Raw genomic sequence first — 23,237 nt, forward strand, 5'->3', positions numbered from 1 at the left:
TCGTGCATCATTTTCAGACTTGTACACCTACTGGAGGTGGACACTCAGACACAGTCTATTACGTTTGAGTGTCCTCCTCCAGTAGGCGTACACTCCCGAAAATGATGCACGACAGAGCGCACATTCGCTCTGTTGGCACCATTATAGTCTATGGCCCTCTGCCTGAGCGCAATGTGAAAGCACCCTTACCTTTTACTGTCGCCTTGACTACTGCAACTCTCTACTTATCAGTCTCTCTTCTATCTATCCTGAATGCAGCAGCCAGCATCATATTTCCATCCAGTCACTACACTGATGCCTCTACCCTGTTCCACTCATTTTACTGGTCACCTATCCACCACAGAGTAAAATATCAACTTATCACTCTTGCATGTTTAAGTTCTCACCTGCCCAAAATCTCCTTCATCATCTGTCTCCTACACAACCCATACTCTACTTATCACTAATGACCGAAGACTGACATCCTCTATAATCTGAACCTCGTGCTGCACCAGTTCTCTGGAATGTACTTTCCCAGACAATAATGTGAATATTGAAAACTAACCAGATTAAGTGTACTCTAAACACCCTCCATGTACTAAATAGCACTATTACTGGTACAGATAGTACTTGTACCGGCTGGTGACCGGTTCATACCGCGTAATTTGAATGCCCTATTTATTATAACCATGGCTGGACACTACATGACTAGCACTTTTTTTTTACCTTTCGTGTCCCCCCTACTTCCCCATAGATTGTAAGCTTGCGAGCAGGGCTCTCACTCCTCTTGGTATTTGCTCAGCTATGTTTTTCTCTGTAATGTCTTATTTTTTTGTACATGTTACCTCTGAATTGTAAAATGCTCCAGCATATGTCAGCCCTATAGAAATACAATTATTAATAATTAATTAGACATTTGCATAGAAGCGCTAGAAACCTCCTAGCTGAGCAGCTGAAATACTGCATGAGGCTGGCTTTAGAATTAGGATTAGCCGAAAATCATAACTGTTTTTCCACTTTCCCATTCATAATGGGTTCCACGTTGTAAACAGTATGATCATGAAGTCTTGTTTGGTCTTTACAGATTCCATTTTTTGATGATGTTGGTGCTGTGACTCTACAATATTTTGATTCCCTTTTTCAACGGGACAATCTCCAGAAATCCCAGTTTTTTAAAGGTTTGCCGAAAGTTCTTCCCAAACTGCCAAAGGTTTGTATTGCAGGCAAATACTGGTAGACATTGGCTAAACACCTAGACAAACTGACTTGACATTTGAGCAATTCTTTATGAAGCACAGAAGTGCACTTCAAATGTATACAACAGTCATGGTAGTAGTATGTATACATTGTTGTTATTATTTATCAGCACCCTAAAATTCTATAATAAATGTTGAGATTGGGGTGCAAACTGCAAAGCAATTGTACCCCAAATGTTTACAGATGGTGTTTTGCTCTATTTTACAGCGTGTTGTTGTACAGCGTATATTACCAGCACTGACTTCAGAGTTTGTAAACCCAGACATGGTGCCATTTGTGTTACCCAATGTTTTGCTGATAGCAGAGGAGTGCACCAAGGAGGAGTATACAAAGCTCATCCTGCCGGACCTTGGGCCTGTTTTTCGGCAGCAGGAACCTATTCAGGTTTGTTTGCTTCATGTTGCTTACATTTTTTTGTTATAATGTCATTTTTTTAAGATGAGATATGAATGGGTGTGCTTGTGTTCAGGTGTAACTGTTGTTTCAAGTGAACTTATAGCAGCATATCTGTGTCAGCCACTGCCTCTTTAGCTCCTCCCCTCTTCATAGAGTTTTATGAGCAGTATTTCCGTATCCCCCTTCCATAGACTTTTATGAGCAGCAGCTGTCCTCTCATCCCTCAACAAACTGAAAATCTGTGGTTTTTTTTTTAATGAACACAGATTATACACATGTGTTGAGAATGAATGGTCAGTCCAGGAGGAGAAAGAAGTAGATTTTCTCTGAGATCTATTACAAAGTTTATTATCTTCACATGTATTATTGATTTACGCCACTTTAAAGGGAATCTGCCACCAGGTTTTTACTACCTTATCGGAGAGCCTCATGATGTAGGGACAGAGACCATGATTCTAGCGATGCATCACTTACTGGACTGCTTAGTGTAGTTTTTGTGAAATCACTATTTTATCAGAAGGATATTATCACTAAAACACTAGTAAACCTGGTGGCAGGTAGTCCAAACACTCCCACCATTAATTTGTAGCTTTCTGCCTATGCACAGTGTACACAGAAAGCTGCCAATCAGTTATGTGGGCGGGGTTATTCAGAGAACTGGTAAATCTGCAGCAGTGAAACCCATTTTTAACCAAACCTGCAGCAATCAGCCCAGCAAGTGATACATAACTGGAATCAGGGACTCTACACCTACATCATGCTGCTGTCAGATGGGGTAGCAAAAACCCGGTAATGGATGCCCTTTAAATTCTTGCTTCCATTTTGTTTTAACAATGAATAGTGTGAATCTACATTACATTGCTTAAAATGATGATGAGTTTAAAAGAGATTCACTAGTATAGCTCCAGGAGATTGGATTCATTTGGTGATCGCAAAAAATCAAACGTATTGTAGGTTAGTAAAACTGAAGCAAAATAAGTCACGCCATTGCGTTGTTTTTTTTTTTAAACACTAAACTTCTGTCTATAACCCTTGTCCCAACTGTCTTCCATTTTCCATGCCATCAGGCTAGCAATATGGTGAGTGGTTGTGTTTCATTATAATACTAGTCTTAATGTCTACGTCTGTGTAAGCAGTTTTGTAAGTAAAGTATAATCTGATTTTTTTTTTCTTTCATAGATACTTCTAATATTTTTGCAAAAAATGGATCTTCTTCTGACTAAGACTCCGCCAGATGAAATCAAGAACAGTGTATTACCCATGGTGTACAGGGCCCTAGAGGCACCGTCTATACAGATTCAGGTAGTTGCTTACATGTGACTAAATCATGTAATCATATGTCTAACCCATTCATTACCATTTTCACAGCAGTACGAATTAATGTTACCTGGAACAGATTTAACTCTGTTTTTTTTAAAGTATTCTAACAATAGCAAAACCTATTTTATTTCAGTGAAATCAAATCCTTTTTTTACTATGTGTAAATTTTAATTACAGCAGATGAAATAAGTATTGAACATGTCACCAGTTTTCTAAGTAAATATATTTCTAAAAGTGCTATTAACATGAAATTTTTACCAGATGTCGGTAACAACCCATCCAATCTACACTGGTAAAGAAATCAAACCATAGATGTCCATAAATTATGTGTAATAATGAGAAATGACACCGGGAAAAAGTATTGAACACCTGAAGACAGAGGTGCAAAAAGCCATGGAAAGTCATGATTCTAGCTCAAATCTCTCAGTAATTAGAAAGCGTCCTGCCACTGAAAAATTATATCAACTGGTTCAATTGATGGCCTAGAAAAAGTTGTCTCATTACCAAGGTGCCACACAAGAAACATCTCATGATGGGTAAAACCAGTCAGCTGTCTCAAGACCATCACAACCTTATTGTTGCAAAACATACTGATTGCTTTGGTTTCAGTAGAATTTCTAAACTACTGTTGGTTCCAGTAAGCACTGTTGGTGCCATAATCCAGAAGTGGAAAGAACATAATTTGACCATAAACCAGCCACAACCAGGTGCTCCCCACAAGATTTCAGACAGAGGAGTGAAAAGAATTATCAAAGGAGATGTCCAAGAGTCAAGGACCACCTGTGGAGAACTACAGAAAGACCTCTAATCAGCAGGTACAATTGTTTCAAAGAAAACTATAAGTAATGCACTCAATCTCCATGGCTCTTAAGCACACTCACCATGCAAGACTCCATTGCTGAACAAAAAGCATGTTCAAGTGAGTTTAAAGTTTGCTCAACAACATTTAGACAAACCTGTGAAATAGTGAGAGAATATAGTCTGGTCAGATGAGACCAAAATTTAACTCTTTGGATGCCATAATACATACTATATTTGGAGGCCAAAAGGCACTGCGTATCACCCCAAAAACCCCATACCAACAGTGAAGATTGGAGGTGGGAACATCATGATGTGGGGCTGTTTTTCAGCATACCGCACTGGTATGCTTCATAGGTTGAATGAACAAATGTACCGAGACATTCTTGATAAAAATCTGCTATCATCCCCAACAAAGGCTTTTGTACAAAGTATTAGTTAAATTTCATCAAGCGTGTTCAATACTTTTTTTCCCTGTGTCATTTCTCATTATTACACATAAATTAAGTTATGGACATCTATGGTTTCATTTATTTTCTTGTATGGATTGGATGGGTTGTTACCAACATCTGGTGAGAATTTCATGTCAATAGCACCTTTAGAAATATATTTACTTAGAAAATTGGTGCCGTGTTCAATACTTGTTTCACCCGCTGTATATAATCAAAATGTAGCTCTGGGTTCAAATCCAACTAAAGTGTAGGGAGTTTCTCTGTTCTCAACGTTTGTTTAGTTTTGCCCCTTGCTCTGGTTTCACCCAGTACTCAAGATATTAAGGGGTAAATTTGTAACTTAGATTGTGAGCCCTGATAGGATAGGGACTGGTGTGAAATATGTTGGTGCTATATTAATGTAAAGTCCAGGAGTGACGCTTAGTGGCCAGAACAAATATTACACATCAGAATTGTTTAACAATTAATGGTGGTGGAATTTGTGTAAATTGGAGTTCTTCTCCTATTAAGTATTTATAGAATCTGCTTAAGTTACACCAAATCTGGCATTTTTCACACATGGTTAACCGAGTGTAGGAGTTACATACTTTATGGTCATTTTATATATATTTTTTGTTGGTTTTTGACTTAAAGCTTTGTTTGCTGGTACGGTACAGTATTTTTGTAGCTCGGAATTATTCTTTGTAGCCATATGATGAGCTTTCAATGGATTTGTTAAGATGTATTTACTTGGGCTCATAGAAAAGACTCATCCTTTTTTTGTGAACTCCTGCTTTTTTTTATTTTTTATACAGATTACCAGACTAATGTTATCATACACAGCCATTTAGCCCATTGATCGATCTCATTCAGCTAAAATGAACCATTTTGAAGTATAAACCATTATCAAAATTTATATTTTGATTGTTATATATGAACCTAAATATTTATTTCTTTATATCTGTAGGAGCTGTGCCTAAACATAATCCCTACATTTGCAAACCTGATAGATTACCCATCCATGAAAAATTCTTTAATACCAAGAATTAAATCCGCTTGTCTACAGACCTCCTCCCTTGCTGTGAGTTGTTCTGAATTTTGTTTTCTGCTGTTCCTCCCAGTTCCCATAAAGTTATCAGCTCTTTTCCACATTGATGGAAGCTCGCTATTTGAGATTATATCAGTGACAACTAACTGACATTTTCTTTTCTATTTTGTATAGGTTAGGGTTAATTCCTTGGTGTGCTTAGGAAAGATTTTGGAGTACCTGGATAAGTGGTATGTTTTGGATGAAATTCTTCCTTTTTTGCAACAAATCCCATCCAGGGAGCCGGCCGTTCTTATGGGGATTCTAGGTATTGATATTTCTCTTATACACAAATTTGTTTATTCAGTACGTATGTCACGTAGATGTAATTCTAAAAAATGTCATTTATATTGACAGGAATATATAAATGTACCTTTACACACAAGAAGCTTGGTGTTACCAAAGAGCAGCTGGCTGGAAAAGTATTGCCACACTTAATTCCTCTAAGCATTGACAATAACTTAAATCTTAACCAGGTGAGTAAGGTTGTTCTTCACACTCTAAGGCCACGGCCCACCTATCAGTATTTGGTCAGTATTCGGTCAGTATTGTTTCTCAGGAGTGGGAGCCAAAACCAGGAGTGGAACAATCAGAGAAAAGGTATAATAGAAATAAGTCACCAATTCTGCATTTATCACCCACTCCTGGTTTTGGCTCCCACTCCTGAGAAAAAATACTGACCGAATACTGATAGTGGGGCCGTGGCCTTACTAGCAAAATAGGACATGGAAATGTTTTGTCTTGTTGAACTACCTGACCAGGTTTTTGCCCCATAATCTGAGAGCAGGATAATGTAGAATCAGAGATCCCAATTCCAGTGATTTGTCACTTACTGGGCTGCTTGCTGTAGTTTTGATTAAAATCACTGTTTTATCATCAAGAGAGTGTCACTCAAGGACTAGCAAACCTGCTGCCATGTAGTTCTCTATATTCATGAGTTCTGTTTAACCCCGCCACAACAACTGATTGGCTGCTTTCTGCCTATGCACAGTGTAGACAGAAATCAGTGGTGTGGGCGGGGTTATACACAGTTGGCATTTGCAGCAAGCAAACCAGTAAGTGACACATCACTGGAATCAGGGACTCTGCCCTTGCATCTTGCTGTTCTCAGATGACATATGATAACCCTTGCGACAGATTCCCTTTAAGCACTTCTTTAGTCCTTAGGGCTCAAATGGCACAGCAGTGCTAAATTAGTGGCCTTCTGAAGATGCCCCTTCTGTTTGCCCTTTTAGAGCTTTGTGGATTTCCCTGCCTGCCCTGTTTGTTTTGGTGATCGCAACTTATGTGTGTATTATATGAATATCCATTTATTTAAATGTCCACCAAGAAATACAAACACATCTGGTCCATTTATACGGCCCGGTTTTGTCCGATTACAAGTGCCGTTTGACGATACACATGAGTTATTCATTGCTCGTTTATTGATCTTTTTACACTGGCCTGCAAAAACTACTAGTAATAGAACGAGTGTTAATACAGTCATTCTGTTTTTATGCATGTTGTCGGCAGCATGTCACCCCTTTACTTATCCTGGGTGAAGGGCTGCCGATAACCATCATTTTTATGTGACAAACAATCTGATCATCGAATGAATGAGTTTTTGCTTATTTGCCGGGTGATCTTAGTCATGTTTGCACAGGGCTGTAATAGGAGTTTTCTTATGAACGCTTTTTCGCCAATTATCGGCTCATCTAAATTTGCCTTTAACCCCTTTACGACCTTAGGATTTTCTTTTTTTGTTTTGTTTTTTTGCTCCTTCCCAGAGCTATAACATTGATTTTACCGTATTGTGTACTGGAAAACAGTAAAAAAAATTCTGAAGTGCGGTGAAATTGCAAAAACAGTGCAATTCCGCAATTGTTTTTTTTTTTTTTTCTTTTTTGGCTGCCATGTTCACTAGATGCTAAAACTGACCTGCCATTATGATTCTCCAGGTCATCACGAGTTCACAGATACCAGACATGTATAGGTTATTTTTATTTAAGTAGTGAAAAAAAAAAATAGCGCCATTTTCAGAGACCCAGTTGGGGCCGGGTGAGGGTCTCATTTTTTGTGCGCTGCGCTGACATTTTTATTGGTACCTTTTTGGGGTAGATAAGATGTTTTGATCGCCTGTTAATGTATTTTATTGCAATGTTGCGGTGACCAAAAAAAAACAAAGTAATTTTGGCATTTTGATTTCTTTTCTCATTGCGCAGTTTACCGATTGGATTAATTTTTTTTATACTTTGATAGATCGGACGTTTCTGAACGCTGCGATACCAAATGTGTATTTTTGTTTTATTTTGAATGGGGCAAAAGGGGGGCGTTTTGAACTTTTATATGATTTAAATATTTTTTAAAACATTTTTTTTTCTACTTTTTATTTACATCAATAGTCTCCTTAGGAGACTTGAAGCTGCAATCGTCTGATCGCTTGTGCTACACATAGCAGGGCCGGCGTTCATAGCAGAACAGCAATGACAAGCACGGGGGTCCCATCGGCGCCCCACGAACAAGTGACAGGGGTGCTGATGGGCGGGGTTTGTGACGTGCTTCCAGCACGATCATGTTAAATGCCCCGGTCAGAAATTGACAGTGGTATTTAACATGATAACAGCTAATCAAATTAGCTGTCATGTGCCTGAAAAGATGCAACCATAACCGTTTTGAACAATCTAGCTTTTATTTGAAAAGAGGTTGTCTTTGAGATGGCGTAAGAATTCGGCCAGACCATTCTCCTCTTCTCCTGCGAGCGAGAGTGGGAGATGTGAAATGCTGGAGATAACTTCTAAGGTATTGATGCAGGTATCCTAACTCAATGTCTGTTTTATTTGGGTCATGTATATACCTATGAAGGTCATTGGGTCTTTTATAGAAATAATGTTTATTTATGTCTTCTGTACATTCAAGTTTGACTAAATAATTACTTTTTTTTCTTTTCTCAATTAGTTCAATTCATTCATGGCTGTGATTAAGGACATGCTGAACAAGTTAGAGGCAGAGCATAAAACAAAGCTAGAACAGCTTCATATTATGCAAGAGCAGCAGAAGTAAGTGGACTTTACCATTTATATCCTGCACATGAATGTGGTGTCATGTATGAAGCGCTTTTGATTGCAAGTGTAAAAGACGTTACTTGCTCCTTGATTATAATTGCTCAAAAAAAGAATAATTTTTTATTTTTTTCTTATTCTTTATTTTCTAAATTTTATGTACATATACAGTGTGTTTAGTTTGTTCAAAGTTTGCAGAATTGAGACACTGATCGTTCCGGATTTCTTCTAGGTCGCTGGATATAACAAATCAATTGAACATATCTGCAGAACAACAATCTAGTAAAGCAAACAATCAGGTAATACAACCTGTAAAAGACTTAAGTATTTACATATTTCTTCAACAACAAAGCTTTTTGCCAATCCTTTAGAATTTTACAATTAAAACACTGATTTCTCAGCAATGGAGGAACAAACCGGCCATGTAACGGTATTACTGGATTTGTCTTTGAAAGAACTACACGTAAATAGTTTGTAAGTGAAATCTGTGTGTATTTGGCACAAACTATGTACTGCATTCATTTAATTGCCTGCACAATATACAGTTATTAGCTAATATCCATTCACATTATCCTAAAGGATCACTTTATATGTCTAAAGACCCTATAACACTTTACATTACTTTAAGTTGTCAATTTCTAAACTTTCTTTTCTTTTTTTTAACTTTTGTAGTTGTCATCCAAGTTCCTTACTTACCAGACATGATTTTTTTTCCCTACAGACAGATAAAGTATTTGACATGAACCAAGACTTTCTGTCAGGCTCAAGTGAGAAACAAGAAAATGGACATGTGCCAAAGCAGCAAAGCAAGGTGAGACCTCTGAGTCTATTTAGCTATAGCATATACAGTTTTGAATGAGAAACCTCCCTTTAATTAAAAGGAGCTTGCTACAAAATAGATCTGTCATCTGTCCACAGGATAGGTGATAAATGTATGATGGCTTGGGGTCCTGCTAGGACCCCCACCAATGCCTCTAGTTTGGATCCCAAAGTCCTCTGTGTGTAATTGGAGCTATAATGAGCATGCTCGACCACCACATTCACTTCTATGGTACTGTCGTTTGGTCAGTCCTACAGAAATAAATGGTCATACATGCTCAATACTCAGTGCTTCTTCCTGCTGGCCAGCACACTGCTGAGCGTTTTTTTGAGCGATTGTTGGGGGTCTCAGGAATTGGACTCATTGCATTTAGGAAGGGATGCAATAAAATAAATAAAAAAATAAAATAGGTTCACGTTTAATGATTTTCCTATTGGTGCTAATGGAGTTATAACGCAGTACAATGTGGTGTTTTTTTCATCCGCTGTTATGATCTGAGCCGAATGTATTCTGCCATTTAGGCCGAACAGACAAACTGAAGACGCAACTTGCTCAGAATCTACTGAACCTTTTATTTTGCATGTTGTAGCTGCCAAGGGAGTAAGTTTGGGTCTTGTTCAAGTTGACTTTCTCTTTTGGGAGAAATGAGTAAATGATTTATCCGCTTAGTCATTTTCTTGAAGGTAAATCTATCTTTTTTTTCTATCAAACAAGAGTAAATAAAAAGTTCTGCAGCTTTAGAAAACCAGGTCAGGGTGATAAATGTGAGCAGTATAATACATTTGTGTCCAAGTAGTGGTGTTTTTATTGGATTGTATCCGTATATTAATAAAGGAATTCATTAGTATATTTTATGTTGAGTTGTGTTTTGTCCGATTTATAATATAATATATATTTTTTTTTGTCGCAGAAGTTATCACTTACACTTGAAGAGAAGCAAAAGCTGGCAAAAGAACAGGAACAAGTGCAGAAGATGAAAAGTCAGATGCCACTTACACCCAGCACAATGACACCTGCGGCACCTGCGAAGCAGGTAAAATCTGAAAATTCAGTCTGTTGCTTTATTATATTTCATGCAGTATCAGGTCTGATATGTTGTAACAGCTGCTGCCAAGACTTGCACGTCTGCTTCTATCATTGTAAAAAGGAGCTGATATGCAGAAGCTGCTACTCGTTAAATGGAGCGGTGTTGTTCTGCTTCATTCATTGTTTACATCCGGTGGCCGCCGGAGCCAATATCTGATTGGTGGTGGTGCCAAGTGTCAGACCCCCACTGATCTGATATTGATGATCTATCCTACATGCGATCATACACAGACGAATGTCGGCTGAACCTGCCGATCTTGATGGGTTCAGTTGATGGTCTAATGTATATGTGGGCACCAGCTGATTGATATGCAAGGAAGATGTCCATCATGAATGTTCGATTTCAGTCTGCTTCTCACGTTGTTCTCCTGGAGATAAACCAGTTGCTGACATGCCAGGTGGCGCCTTTCTCATAGACAATACAGAAGCACTTGGCCAAATGAGCGCTCCAGTGTATGGGGGAGTTGGCTGATATGGCTGCCTGCTGATTGATCAGCCGAAGCATCATTCGGCCAACAGCCATCTAATTTGTATGGCCATCCTATGAATAGGTCATCAATATTAAATACCCAGAGCACCACTTGAATGTGTTATGCAAGATAATTGTCAGCATTACACTGTAAACTACATGATTTGACAACCTGCACTCTGTGCTATCTTCTGACACATGTCCCTTCCCAACTATGAGGATTGTAATCTCTATGACATATTTAGTCGTGTCAAGGTTCCTTTGCTTAGGCAACTTCTTTGATTTTCATTACAATTCCAGCTACTTGGAACACCATTATATTACACATATGGCTAATGTAAGTACATCATGTTGTCTTCTTTATTCTTGCAGACTAAGGATCTAACCATGACACTCATGGAGAATATGTCCTCACTGAACAGTTTCACAAGTGTTGGTACCAAACCAGCGGTGGCAGGGTTTCCTCCCGTCACTGGCATGCCAGGAAGCGTTGGATTCCCAGGATCCATTGATAACATGGCTTTAAACAGAAACCTACAAAATGGGCTCAACTCCAACACAGGATTCCAAGCTTCCGGCTTTAGTATGGGGCCAATGAATCCCAACCACAATTTCTTTAGCGGAACCGCCCCCATGGGAATGAACAAGATACCGCCAATGTCCACTCCTGCTACCATGCAGAACTACAGTACTATCAGCAGCCCCCCTGGCATTCAGCAGCAGAACTCCTTCAGCAAACCCGCCTCAGATATGTCCTCTTTAGACAGTTTGTTTGGTCCACAAAAACCCAAAGTGAGTATGAGCCAGATGTCTCAGCAAAAGCAAAATCCCTGGATCAACCAGTATGTACCACCACAAGCTTCTCAGACCATGATTGGCAATGTAACTCAAACAGGAATGGCGGGACAGTCTGGATTTGGAGTCCAATCCAACCCTTTTTTCAATCCACCAAACCTCACACAGCCTGCAAACACAATGAAGAGTAGCAGTTCTGCTAGCAACGATTTAAAAGACCTTTTTGGCTAAGAACTCTTTTCTTACAGATTGTTTTATACTCCTGCTTAGCCTGCTTGGATCTCTTGGGTTTGTACTGCCATTCTGATAATACAAGGTTTCAAATTAGTTTGTTCTGTTCTGTCGCTCCTTCTTCCCTTCATTTTTGTGATGATCCTGTGGTTCTAGGTGATGAGCTGATTTCACTATTCAACATACTTTTATACTATATTGTGTGCATATATTATTACATAGAACTCGCCAAAAAGAATTTTACATTATTTGCCGTAAACCTTGATTATATAAGATGTATCATCCATTCGCGATCTTAAGGGGAACCTGTCACATAGGACAGCATGTACAATCTGTGGACAGTATGGTATAAAGCAGTGAGAGCTGAGAAGATTGACAATATACTTAGCTGGAAAGATTCAGTATAACTAGTATTTTATACATTTTTCTATGCTTTGATGTCTTTCCCTGCGTGAATGTGATAAAAAGTATAACTTGTATTTTTTACACTATTTCTATGCTCAGGAGTCTAGTAGGCAGTCTTACTCCGTCATTGACATCCTTCCCTATGCGACTGTCGTACAAAGATAGCTGCGAGTCACTGCTTAGGACCGCCTATAAAGAGTAGGGATTTGGCATCCTTAGCCAATTGATTTTATTCATAAAAGCCTTGTTCTTTCTATGCTTAGAAGTCCAGTGGGCGGTCCTAATTAGTGACTGACAGCTATCACTGTATCAGCCATACAGGAAAGGCTGTCAGTCACCACAAAGGACCACCTACTCTACTTCTATGCACAGAAAGAGCATAAAATACAAGTTATATGGAATCCTTTCCTACAAATTTATATAAGCAATCTGTTCATCGCTTTCTGCTCTAATTCAGGCTGCTTCCAGACTAGATGTTCATTGTGTCAGGTTCCATTTAAATTCTTCAAGATCATGTCCCAATAGAGTTTGTAATTCCAGTGATATATATTTCTTTTTTTTTAGGGGGGAATATTTTATTGTGACATCTGAGGTATGCGGAATTTTATGGTAGTATCTTATATATCTATTTTTTGTTTCCACTAACCATTCCTTTGCATCTTCCTCAGGGTACACACATTTGTGAAAACATTTTATTCTACTGAAAACCGTAGATCTAGAAGAAACCATTTCCTGATATTGAGCAGCACTTTGACCAGCCTTAAGCCCAGTCCATTAAAAGGACGCCACCAAATAGTATGAACAGTTAGAAGTACATTCCCTTTTTTGTGCATGTCCCCCGCAACATATGAAACCAGGAGATGAGATTTTATATTTAATTACCTCACTTGATATGTGATAAACCTTGGCATATATTGAGCAACCTTCTTTTTTTTCATTTTAATTTATGTAAAAATAGTATAGTTTTCTTTTGAATGTAAACATTTTAGTTTAGTATTTTATGTTGCATTTGGCACTTTTACCTAAATGCTTTAAGGAATAAGATATAATGAGATATGCAGTGTAAGCAAAATAAATCTTGAAAATTACAATATAAATTGTGATGTAAAAAAAAATCAATAGAAAATCATGAGCAATATGGTTCTTGTGGGGGATGAAAGGATATTTTCGACTTTTGTCACTTGTGGCCATGTGTCCTCCCCATTGAAGTGATTGGTGCCGAGCTGCAATACCACACACAACCCATGGTCAGTGGTGGTGCTGTTTCTGAAAGAAAGCAGTCCTTTTTTTCCAATCCTGGACTATCCCTTTTAAATTATAAAATAATAAGTTTAAAAGGGGGTGTCTCCTTTCAAACAACCTTTGCCCTTAGGCCGAGTTATCTATTAAAAAAAAAGCAAACTGAGCTCTGCTTGACCTCCTAGTGTTCATTTTGGTTTCTCTGCAGTTGTCCCAGTCCCTGTTGTTTGGCTGTAGTGGTGATGTCACAACGACAACACTGCAGCCAATCGCTGAGCTCATGTTTCTGTTTTTAGGTGGATGCAGACGTGATCTCACAACAACATCGCTGCAGCCAATCACTGAGCTCAGCAGCTCATGTCTACTGTTTGGCTGCAGCGCCGATGTCATGTTGACCGTTTACATCGGCTGAGCTCAGTAGATGTAATGTAACCACTGCAGCTAAACATCTGACACAGCCCTGGACCCGGAGTTTGTTTGTTTTTTTAAAGGTAACTGAGCCTAAGGAGAAAAGTTTTTTTAAAGGGGATTTGGAGCTCTGTAACAGTGATCACTATAAGGGATATATTGGGACGTGTATTTGCACAGAATTTTGGACCTATTTAGATAAAACCAGGCATCACTGCTATGTAGGAGACCTATCTGAGAATGACTTAGAGGGGGGAAAGTGATTCACCTAATCCTAACTGCTGAAGCAGTATGGAAAAGTCCTTCAAAGGTTTTACGAAAACAGTGCTCGAGTTCCCTGCATTCTTATTCCTTGTAAGTATGGATTCCTGAATATTGGAAACTTTTTGTTGTCTTTTTATACATAGTGAGATCTGTTTGTTCTACATTTTCTGTATATAAAGTGAATTTAATTTTCAATACTAGATTAACTGAACAGCACCTGCATATCCGAATACCCATAGTGGTAAAATCCTTAGTGTTGTATCCAAATGGACATTATAAGATGGGTTGTGGTATTCTACTATTAATGACCTTTTCACTTGTACATTATTATAATATTTATTTGGAATCTGTAATAAATCTTGATCTTGCAGATATTCTGTAGGTTTCATATTTCCTCTGCATATCCATTAGCTTGGCATGTTTCTCTCACAAATGCAGCATGTAGTCTACATTTATTTCAGATTAAACTTTTCCATGATTAATTTCTGCCCAGAATATAAGATTTGTGTCATAAGTTGTTCACTGTTACATGTGCTGGGCTTCAGTCTTCTGCTGTAAAGGCCTTGACATTGGCACCAGTAATGATTGTTGCAAACATCAGTCTAAGGCCACGGCCCCACTATCAGTATTTGGTCATTATTTTACATCAGTATTTATAAGCCAAAACCAGGAGTGGGTGATAAATACAGAAGTGGTAACGTGTTTCTATTATACTTGTTCCTCTCCTGGTTTTGTCTTACAAATACTCATGTGAACTACTGATCAAATACTGAACGTGTGAACATGGCCTTAAAGAGGACCTGTGACCAGTTTTTGCTCTTATGTTATTCCCACTGCTCCCTTGACTTACAGTTATATGAAAAAGTTTGGGCACCCCTATTAATCTTAAGCTTAATGTTTTATAAAAATTGGTGTTTTTGCAACAGCTATTTCAGTTTGATATATGTAATAACTGTTGGACACAGTAATGTTTCTGCCTTGAAATGAGGTTTATTGTACTAGCAGAAAACGTGCAATCTGCATTCAAACAAAATTTGACAGGTGCATAAGTATGGGCACCCTTATCATTTTCTTGTTTTAAATACTCCTACCTACTTTTTACTGACTTACTAAAGCACTTTTTTTGGTTTTGTAACCTCATTGAGCTTTGAACTTCATAGCCAGGTGTATGCAATCATGAGAAAAGCTACTTAAAGTGGCCACTTGCAAGTTGTTCTCCTGTTTTTATCTCCTCTGAAGAGTGGCATCATGGGCTCCTCAAAACAACTGTCAAATGATCTGAAAACAAAGATTATTCAACATAGTTGTTCAGGGGAAGGATACAAAAAGCTGTCTCAGAGATTTAACCTGTCAGTTTCCACTGTGAGGAACATAGTAAGGAAATGGAAGAACACAGGGACAGTTCTTGTTAAGGCCAGAAGTGGCAGGCCAAGAAAAACATCAGAAAGGCAGAGAAGAAGAATGGTGAGATCAGTCAAGGACAATCCTCAGACCACCTCCAGAGAGCTGCAACATCAACTTGCTGCAGATGGTGTCACTGTGCATCGGTCAACTATACAACGCACTTTGCACAAGGAGAAGCTGTATGGGAGAGTGATGCGAAAGAAGCCGTTTCTGCAAGCACGCCACAAACAGAGTCGGCTGAGGTATGCAAAAGCACATTTGGAGAAGCCAATTTCTTTTTGGAAGAAGGTCCTGTGGACTGATGAAACCAAGATTGAGTTGTTTGGTCATACAAAAAGGCGTTATATGCATGGTGGCAAAAAAGCACAGCATTCCAAGAAAAACACTTGCTACCCACAGTAAAATTTGGTGGAGGTTCCATCATGCTTTGGGGCTGTGTGGCCAATACCGGCACCGGGAATCTTGTTAAAGTTGAGGGACGCATGGATTCCACTCAGTATCAGCAGATTCTTGACAATAATGTTCAAGAATCAGTGATAAAGTTGAAGTTACGCAGGGGATGGATCTTTCAGCAAGACAATGATCCAAACACCGCTCCAAATCTACTGAGGCATTCATGCAGAGGAACAATTACAATGTTCTGGAATGGCCATCCCAGTCCCCAGACCTGAATATCATTGAACATCTGTGGGATCATTTGAAGAGGGCTGTCCATGCTCGGCGACCATCAAACTTAACTGAACTGGAATTGTTTTGTAAAGAGGAATGGTCAAAAATACATTCATCCAGGATCCAGGAACTCATTAAAAGCTACAGGAAGCGACTAGAGGCTGTTATTTTTGCAAAAGGAGGATCTACTAAATATTAATGTCACTTTTCTGGTGAGGTGCCCATACTTATGCACCTGTTAAATTTTGTTTGAATGCAGATTGCACATTTTCTGTTAGTACAATAAACCTCATTTCTAGGCAGAAACATTACTGTGTCCAACAGTTATTACATATATCAAACTGAAATAGCTGTTGCAAAAACACCAATTTTTATAAAACATTAAGCTTAAGATTAATAGGGGTGCCCAAACTTTTTCATATAACTGTAACTATTTTTGGTTTTAAATCTGCCATATGGTTCCAGAACTATGTCCTTTAGACTTCTCTGCATTATTAAAGTGTAAGAAACGCCCTTTTGACAAAGACCATAAAAAATTGCAGTAAATAGACCCACGTGTTTGGAGCCATAGGGTGGATTTTGAAGGCAAAAAAAATACTCAGGGGATCAGTAGGAATATAATAAGAGCATAACTGGGCATTTTTGACCCGGTGAAAGTCTCCTTTAAGGGAATTAATACCTTTTCATTAAAAAAAATGAGCCATGGCCACTTAAGCTTTAAAATGAGAAGAATAAGCAACTTTCACACTGAAGCCTTTAGCACCCCAGTACCACATCTACGCTGCCCCTTGCCAGGCTTTGTTTACAGGGCTGCAGAGGTGAAATCACATTTACAACACTTGAATGCTGCAGCCAATCACTGGGCTCAGCAACCTCATAACATCCACCTCGGTGTGACCGCTGACGAGCCCAGTGACTGGCTACCGCAGTGACATGTGGCAATGACATCAACCCTAGAGCCCGGTCAATGAACAATAGTGGTGAGTACGGATGAGTGAATCCGTGGAAGTTCGGGTTCTGGTAGCCGACCAAATTTTATGTCCATAGTTCGGTTCAGATACCAGAACTTTACCCGAACTTGAACATGAACCCAAACCCCATTAAAATGTATGAGGACCCGATCTTCAGAGCTCGAAAATTCTCTCTCTCTCTATCCCTCCTCCCCATTTTTCCCCTGGAATTCCGAAGATTAAAAAGAGGTCCTTGTTTGAAGTTCAGCACTGGACACTAAGTGTCCGGTACGAACCCCGAACTTTAAAGTTCGGGTTCGCTCCTCTCTAGTGGTGAGTAATGGAGAGATGGTGCGAGAGCAGCAGTGATCAGTACTGTTAACAGTCATGGCTCAATTTTTTTAATGTAACGGGACATTTGTTTAACATAATGGTGATGCATTAAAATGTCTGCCCTCCGTTGAATATTTGTTGATTTACCAACACAACCCTCCTATAGTTTTTATAGTGTCTATAGAAAAAAATCGGTGGTTACTGGGGGAAACCAACTAAAATCCTCGTTCCACCTCCTGCTATGGTATGGGATGCTTCAAAATAACCCCTTGTAATGATGTATGTCAGTTCGAAGATACATGAAATGAGTCCAAATGTTGGAGATTCCATAAAATTCATATTTTCATCCTTTGGACATGGCAAATATTGATCAAATTGACTCGCCATCGACTTTCCTAAAGTGCACCTCTGTCCGTCGCATTTGTTGCTTGGTTTTAATGGACTACCTTCATCCTATTGATTTTGAAGACCACGGGGCCTTACGGTGTAAACGGATTTGTTACATAATATTGAAAGACTTAAACACGTACCTTAATTTATATATAACTGTGAATCATGGGAATTGTTTCATATCCTATTGAAGGTTTTGTTTGTCTCGTCGTTACTGTTGATCCTGTGCTCTTGGTATTTACTTTTTGAACAAATTGTTTGTAAGGAAATCATTAATAAATGATGCCTGGGTAAGACAATACACTGGACAGGATAATTGTGTTTCCCTTTATTAAGAATGCATGCATTTTCTTTCATGAGTTTGCAGATTTTATAATTGTTAGGAAGAAAGTGATATAAAAAGATGGTATTCCCATTACATGCAGAACATTCAGGAGTTTTGTTGGTGACATGCAGGAAGTTCCAATGGCCAAATATCTCCTCCATGAACGTTGATTTTATACCTTCCCTTAAAAGTTTGTATGTAACTGCGCACCTACCCTGGATGGCCAGCCTTTCACAATTGAAACTGCCCTTTGTGGTTTCCGGAGTTCAGCATAAAATCAAGTTACCAAGTTTTTTGTGGATTAGTTGCAGTGTAAATCTACATTAAAATATATAAGCATATGTTCTAAGGAAATAGTCAAAATTTCTAGGCTAGGGGCTAGAATTTAAAAAACTGGCAAACTTTTCGGCCCCGCTTCATCAAAGCAGATACTGATGTAAATTGGCTAGAAAATCTAAAAATTTTGGCACAACTTGGAGTGGCGCAGATATTTTGCGACTTTTAAAGTTTTTGCGCAACTTTCTCCTAGCTCCGCCAAAATGGGCGGAGCTAGGTGGCATAGAGGCGCAGCGGAGAAGTGACGCCAATAGCTTGTCTAATTCATGACTAGCTGTGCTATTCCCTACACCGAAGGAAAAAAAACAAAATTTGAGATTGGTTTAAGTTGCTATACATGATGCACATAAATGCATGTTTCACAATGGCCATGAATCAGAAAAACCTACAAGAAGCAAAATGAAAATAAACCCTGCTGTAAATAAATAAAAAGCAAGTGCATCTAAATAAAATATGGTTCTTAGTAACACTGCTTTTGATCAAAAATAGTATATAAGCCATCCCACCATCGACAAGGTGAACCTATTCGGGACAGTCCTACACTGTCTAATATTAAAAACCTTACCATGTGTCAAAGTTGACCTCAATGTGTGAATAAGGGCAGAGAAAGGACTCAGTCTGATGCTGCCACCACCATGTTTCACTTTGAGGATGGTGTTCTTGGGATGATGAGCTGTGTTGGTTTGGTGCAAGATATAGCTTTTACCTTGTTGGCCAAAAAGTTCAATTTTGGTCTCCTCTGACAACAGGCACCTTCCTCCATTCATTTGAAGAGTTTCCCACATGTCTTTTGGCAAACTCAAAACGAGCCTTACAATTTTTGTTTGTAAGTAAAGACTTTTTTTCTGCCCACTCTTCCATAAAGGCCACCTCTATGGAATGTACAGCTTATTGTGATCATATAGACAGATACTCAAGTCTCTGCTTGGGAACTCTGCACCTCCTTCAGGGTTACCTTTGGTCTCTTTGTTAGGCGGCCTTCTCTTGTCCGGTTTGTTGTGGTACCATGTTCTATCCATTTGATAATATTGGAATTAATGGTGCTCTGTGGGATCATCAGAGATTGGGATATTTTTTATAACCTAACCCTGACTTATACTTCTCAATAACTTTGTCCCTGATTTGTTTGGAGATCTCCTTAGTATTCATGGTGTTGTTTGGTTAGTGGTACCTCTTGCTTAATGGTGTTGCAGCCTCTGTAGCCTTTCTGAAAAGGTAAAGGGTATACAGTAGTGTTCAAAATAATAGCAGTCCAATATGACCAGCTTAATCACTCTTTTTGGTATAAATTATATTACCACGTCAAACAATTTACCAGTTGGTGAAGTAGATTCTAAGAAAACCAACAGACTCAGCATTCATGATCTGCATGTTTTTGAGCCTGTGTATTTGTATAATTAATTGGAAGTGGGTGTGTTCAAAATAATAGCAGTGTGGAGTTCAATTAGTGAGGTCAATCATTCTGTGAAGAAACAGGTGTGAGTCAGGTGGCCCTTATTTAAGGGTGAAGTTAGCACATGTTGTACATGCATTTCTACTTGAAAGCCTGAGAAAGGGTGGTTCGAGACATTGTTTAGAAGAACAGCGTATTTTGATTAAAAAGCTGAATGGAGAAGGTAAAACTTATAAAGAAGTGCAGACAATGATGGGCTGTTCAGCTAAAATGATCTCTAATGCTTTCAAATGGAAAAACCAGAGCGACGTGGAAGAAAACGGATGATTACCATTCAAATGGATCGAAGAATAGCCAGAATGGCAAAGGCTCAGCCAATAATCAGCTCCAGGATGATCAAAGACAGTCTCAAGTTACCTGTGACTACTGTGATAGTTAGAAGACGCCTGTGTGAAGCTAATCTCTTAGCAAGAAGTCTCAGCCAAGTCCCACTGCTAAAAGAAAAAAAAAGACATGTACTGAAGCGGATACAATTTGCCAAAAAAACACATCAACAGGCCTACAGAGAAATGGAGAAACATTTTGTGGAATGATGACAGTAAAATTGTTCTTTTTGGGTCCGAGGGCCACAGACCGTTCGTCAGTCGACCCCCAAACTCTGCATTCAAGCCACATTACACTCTGAAGACAGTGAAGCATGGTGATGAGAAGGTGTGTCCAAACCTTTGGTCTGTACTGTATGTGTGTGTGTGTGTGTGTGTGTGTGTGTGTGTGTGTGTGTGTGTGCGCCTCGGGCCCTCATACCACCCTCATGGAGTCGGTTACTAACTGTTTGTGCAGACACATGCACATTTGTGGCCTGCTGGAGGTCATTTTGCAGGGCTCTGGCAGTGCTCCTCCTGTTCCTCCTTGCACAAAGGCGGAGGTAGCAGTCTTGCTGCTGGGTTGTTGCCCTTGTATGGCCCCCTCCATGTCTCCTGGTGTACTGGCCTGTCTCCTGGTAGCGCCTCCAGCCTCTGGACACTACGCTGACAGACACAGCAAACCTTCTTGCCACAGCTCGCATTGATGTGCCATCCTGGATGAGCTGCACTACCTGAGCAACTTCTGTGGGTTGTAGAGTCTGTCTCATGCTACCACGAGTGTGAAAGCACAACCAGCATTCAAAAGTGACCAAAACATCAGCCAGAAAGCATTGATACTGAGATGTGGACTGTTGTCCCCACCTGCAGAACCACTCCTTTTATTGAGTGTGTCTTGATAATTGCCAATAATTTCCATCTATTGTCTATTCCATTTGCACAACAGCATGTGAAATTGATTGTTAATCAGTGTTGCTTCCTAAGTGGACAGTTTGATTTCACAGAAGTTCGATTTACTTGGAGTTATATTCTGTTGTTTAAGTGTTCCCTTTATTATTCTTTTAAGAGTTTGATAATCCTCTCCTTTGTTTCAATTGACATCTCTCGTGTTGGAGCCATGATTCATGTCAGTCCACTTGGTGCAACACCTCTCCAAGGTGTGATCACTCCTTTTTAGATGCAGACTAACGAGCATATCTAATTTGATGCAGGTGTTAGTTTTGAAAATGAAAATTTACAGGGTGATTCCATAATTTTTTCCTCAGAATTGAGTGATTCCATAATTTTTTCCCTCTGCTTGGTCTGAAAAAAATTACCCTTACGGAGTACCACAGTTTTAATCTTGATTTCTTTTAGTGTTTCTTAAAGCCCTAAAGTTGCCATTTGAAATGACTTTAGTTTTGTGTCCATGTCTGTGATCTGCTTTTTTTCAACATTAAACAACTGAATGAACATCCTCTGAACCCGGTGATTCCATAATTTTTGCCAGGGGTTGTATATGTGTGACCGATGTGATAGTCAGACCTTCCCTGATGCTCAAAAGTATCAGTGTAGTTGTTCCGTGCACGTATTTGAATTCTACTATTTTAATTTGGAACAGGCACAACAACTCAGAACGTCCCACAATATGTGGTGACGACAAAACTAAATATTAAGTTCATGATTCACAGGAATGCTAAATCCTCAAAAAAAAGTACATATTGTGAGTTTATAAAGACAAATGCAGAACTGCTATTTTTTAGAACAGCCCAATGGTCATTTTTTGTTATTTTCTATAAAGTAGTTAGTTATTTCTCTTCATGTTTTAAATTACGAAACAGTGTGCAATGTTCCCAATGCATGGTAATAAAAACTAGTATAAAGATTTTGTGCTTAACTCATGTTTTTGAACACACTGCTTTTATTTTGAACACTACTGTATATTGACAGACTATGTGACTCTTAGGCTATGTTCACACACGTTGGGTTTTTCATCATATTTTGCTGCAGATTTTTATGGAAATTTTCAGCTGTGTTTTGCAGTACCAGCAAAGTCTGAGAAACCAGAATTCTCTTGGTTTTTTTTGTTTTTTTTGCTGCATATTATGTGCCTTTGTTGGGTTTTTGGAAAATAGTGTCACTTCTTTCAGCGTTTTTTCACCCATAGAAAGTAATGGGTGATGAAACAAACGCTGGAAAAAATGCACCAAAAACGCAGGTACATTTTTTTTCAGCGTTTTTGATGGTAAAATAGAATGGGGTTCATTTTTTCAAAGAACTTTATGTACATGCATAAATAGAGACAGAAGGACAGTGAAAAAAACGCACCGAAATCTGCATTTTTGACGCAGCTGATTTCCTGCCGGAGATCAGTTTTGCTGCGGATTTCTGACGTTAAAAAAAAAACACAACATGTGGGATCATAGCCATAGATTGCACACAGGTAGACTTCCTTTCACTAAGCATGTGGCTTATGAAGGTAATTGCTTGCACCAGAAATTTTTAAGTGCTTCATTGCAAAAGGTGTGAATACATATGGACAGGCCAATTTTTAGTTATTTGATCCCATACATTTAATTTATGTCTATATTTTTCTCACTTCACTTCACCAACTTAGACTATTTAGTGCTGATACATTACAACCTCTGTTTAAATATTTTTGTAATCCGATTTGTGTGTAATGCAAAAAAAAAAAAGTAAAAAGCCAAGGGGGGTGAATACTTTCGCAAGCCACAGTATACTTTTAAAAGATTATTCCTATTTTTTTTTCCTTTAGTAGTGCAGTGCTTCCCAACTTTCTACTTGTGGGGGTAACAGGAGCACCTGCCTGAGTGACAGCTACATCGTTGCACTGGTAACCCACACCGTGCACTTCCAGTGCTGCTTGATGAGGCCGCTTTGTCTGCTGGATGGGATCAGGAGCTAACAGTATGCTCCAGCTATCCTTGACAGCCTCAGGACAGTGCTTACAAGCTCAATAGGGAAGAATGTGTACAGTTATGTGCAAAATAATAGCAGTCGGTCATCACTAATGTGTTTTTGCTGTATCTAAGATAAAAAAAAAAATGAGTAA

The 23,237-nt window shown here is 38.9% G+C and overlaps 1 protein-coding gene across 2 annotated transcripts in view; it reads left to right on the forward strand.

Moving 5' to 3' along the window:
* SCYL2 (SCY1 like pseudokinase 2) overlaps window positions 1–14,397 on the forward strand; it is a 55,551-nt gene extending 41,154 nt beyond the window's left edge. Inside the window, exons 8-19 of one of the 2 annotated variants that reach the window (XM_073651453.1) lie at window positions 1,064–1,189; window positions 1,444–1,620; window positions 2,700–2,711; window positions 2,812–2,934; window positions 5,149–5,262; window positions 5,404–5,536; window positions 5,626–5,744; window positions 8,203–8,303; window positions 8,539–8,605; window positions 9,028–9,117; window positions 10,037–10,159; window positions 11,054–14,397. In XM_073651453.1, coding sequence (XP_073507554.1) covers window positions 1,064–1,189; window positions 1,444–1,620; window positions 2,700–2,711; window positions 2,812–2,934; window positions 5,149–5,262; window positions 5,404–5,536; window positions 5,626–5,744; window positions 8,203–8,303; window positions 8,539–8,605; window positions 9,028–9,117; window positions 10,037–10,159; window positions 11,054–11,707 — 1,839 coding nt within the window. In that variant the 3' untranslated portion in view covers window positions 11,708–14,397. The remainder of the gene's footprint in view (window positions 1–1,063; window positions 1,190–1,443; window positions 1,621–2,699; window positions 2,712–2,811; window positions 2,935–5,148; window positions 5,263–5,403; window positions 5,537–5,625; window positions 5,745–8,202; window positions 8,304–8,538; window positions 8,606–9,027; window positions 9,118–10,036; window positions 10,160–11,053) is intronic. The other variant, XM_073651454.1, reaches the window with a different exon arrangement.
* Window positions 14,398–23,237: the final 8,840 nt, after the last annotated feature.

This window comes from Phyllobates terribilis, unplaced genomic scaffold (genome assembly GCF_046119375.1).
Source record: "Phyllobates terribilis strain yellow unplaced genomic scaffold, ASM4611937v1 Scaffold_11__3_contigs__length_659146591, whole genome shotgun sequence".
NCBI lineage: Eukaryota > Metazoa > Chordata > Amphibia > Anura > Dendrobatidae > Phyllobates > Phyllobates terribilis.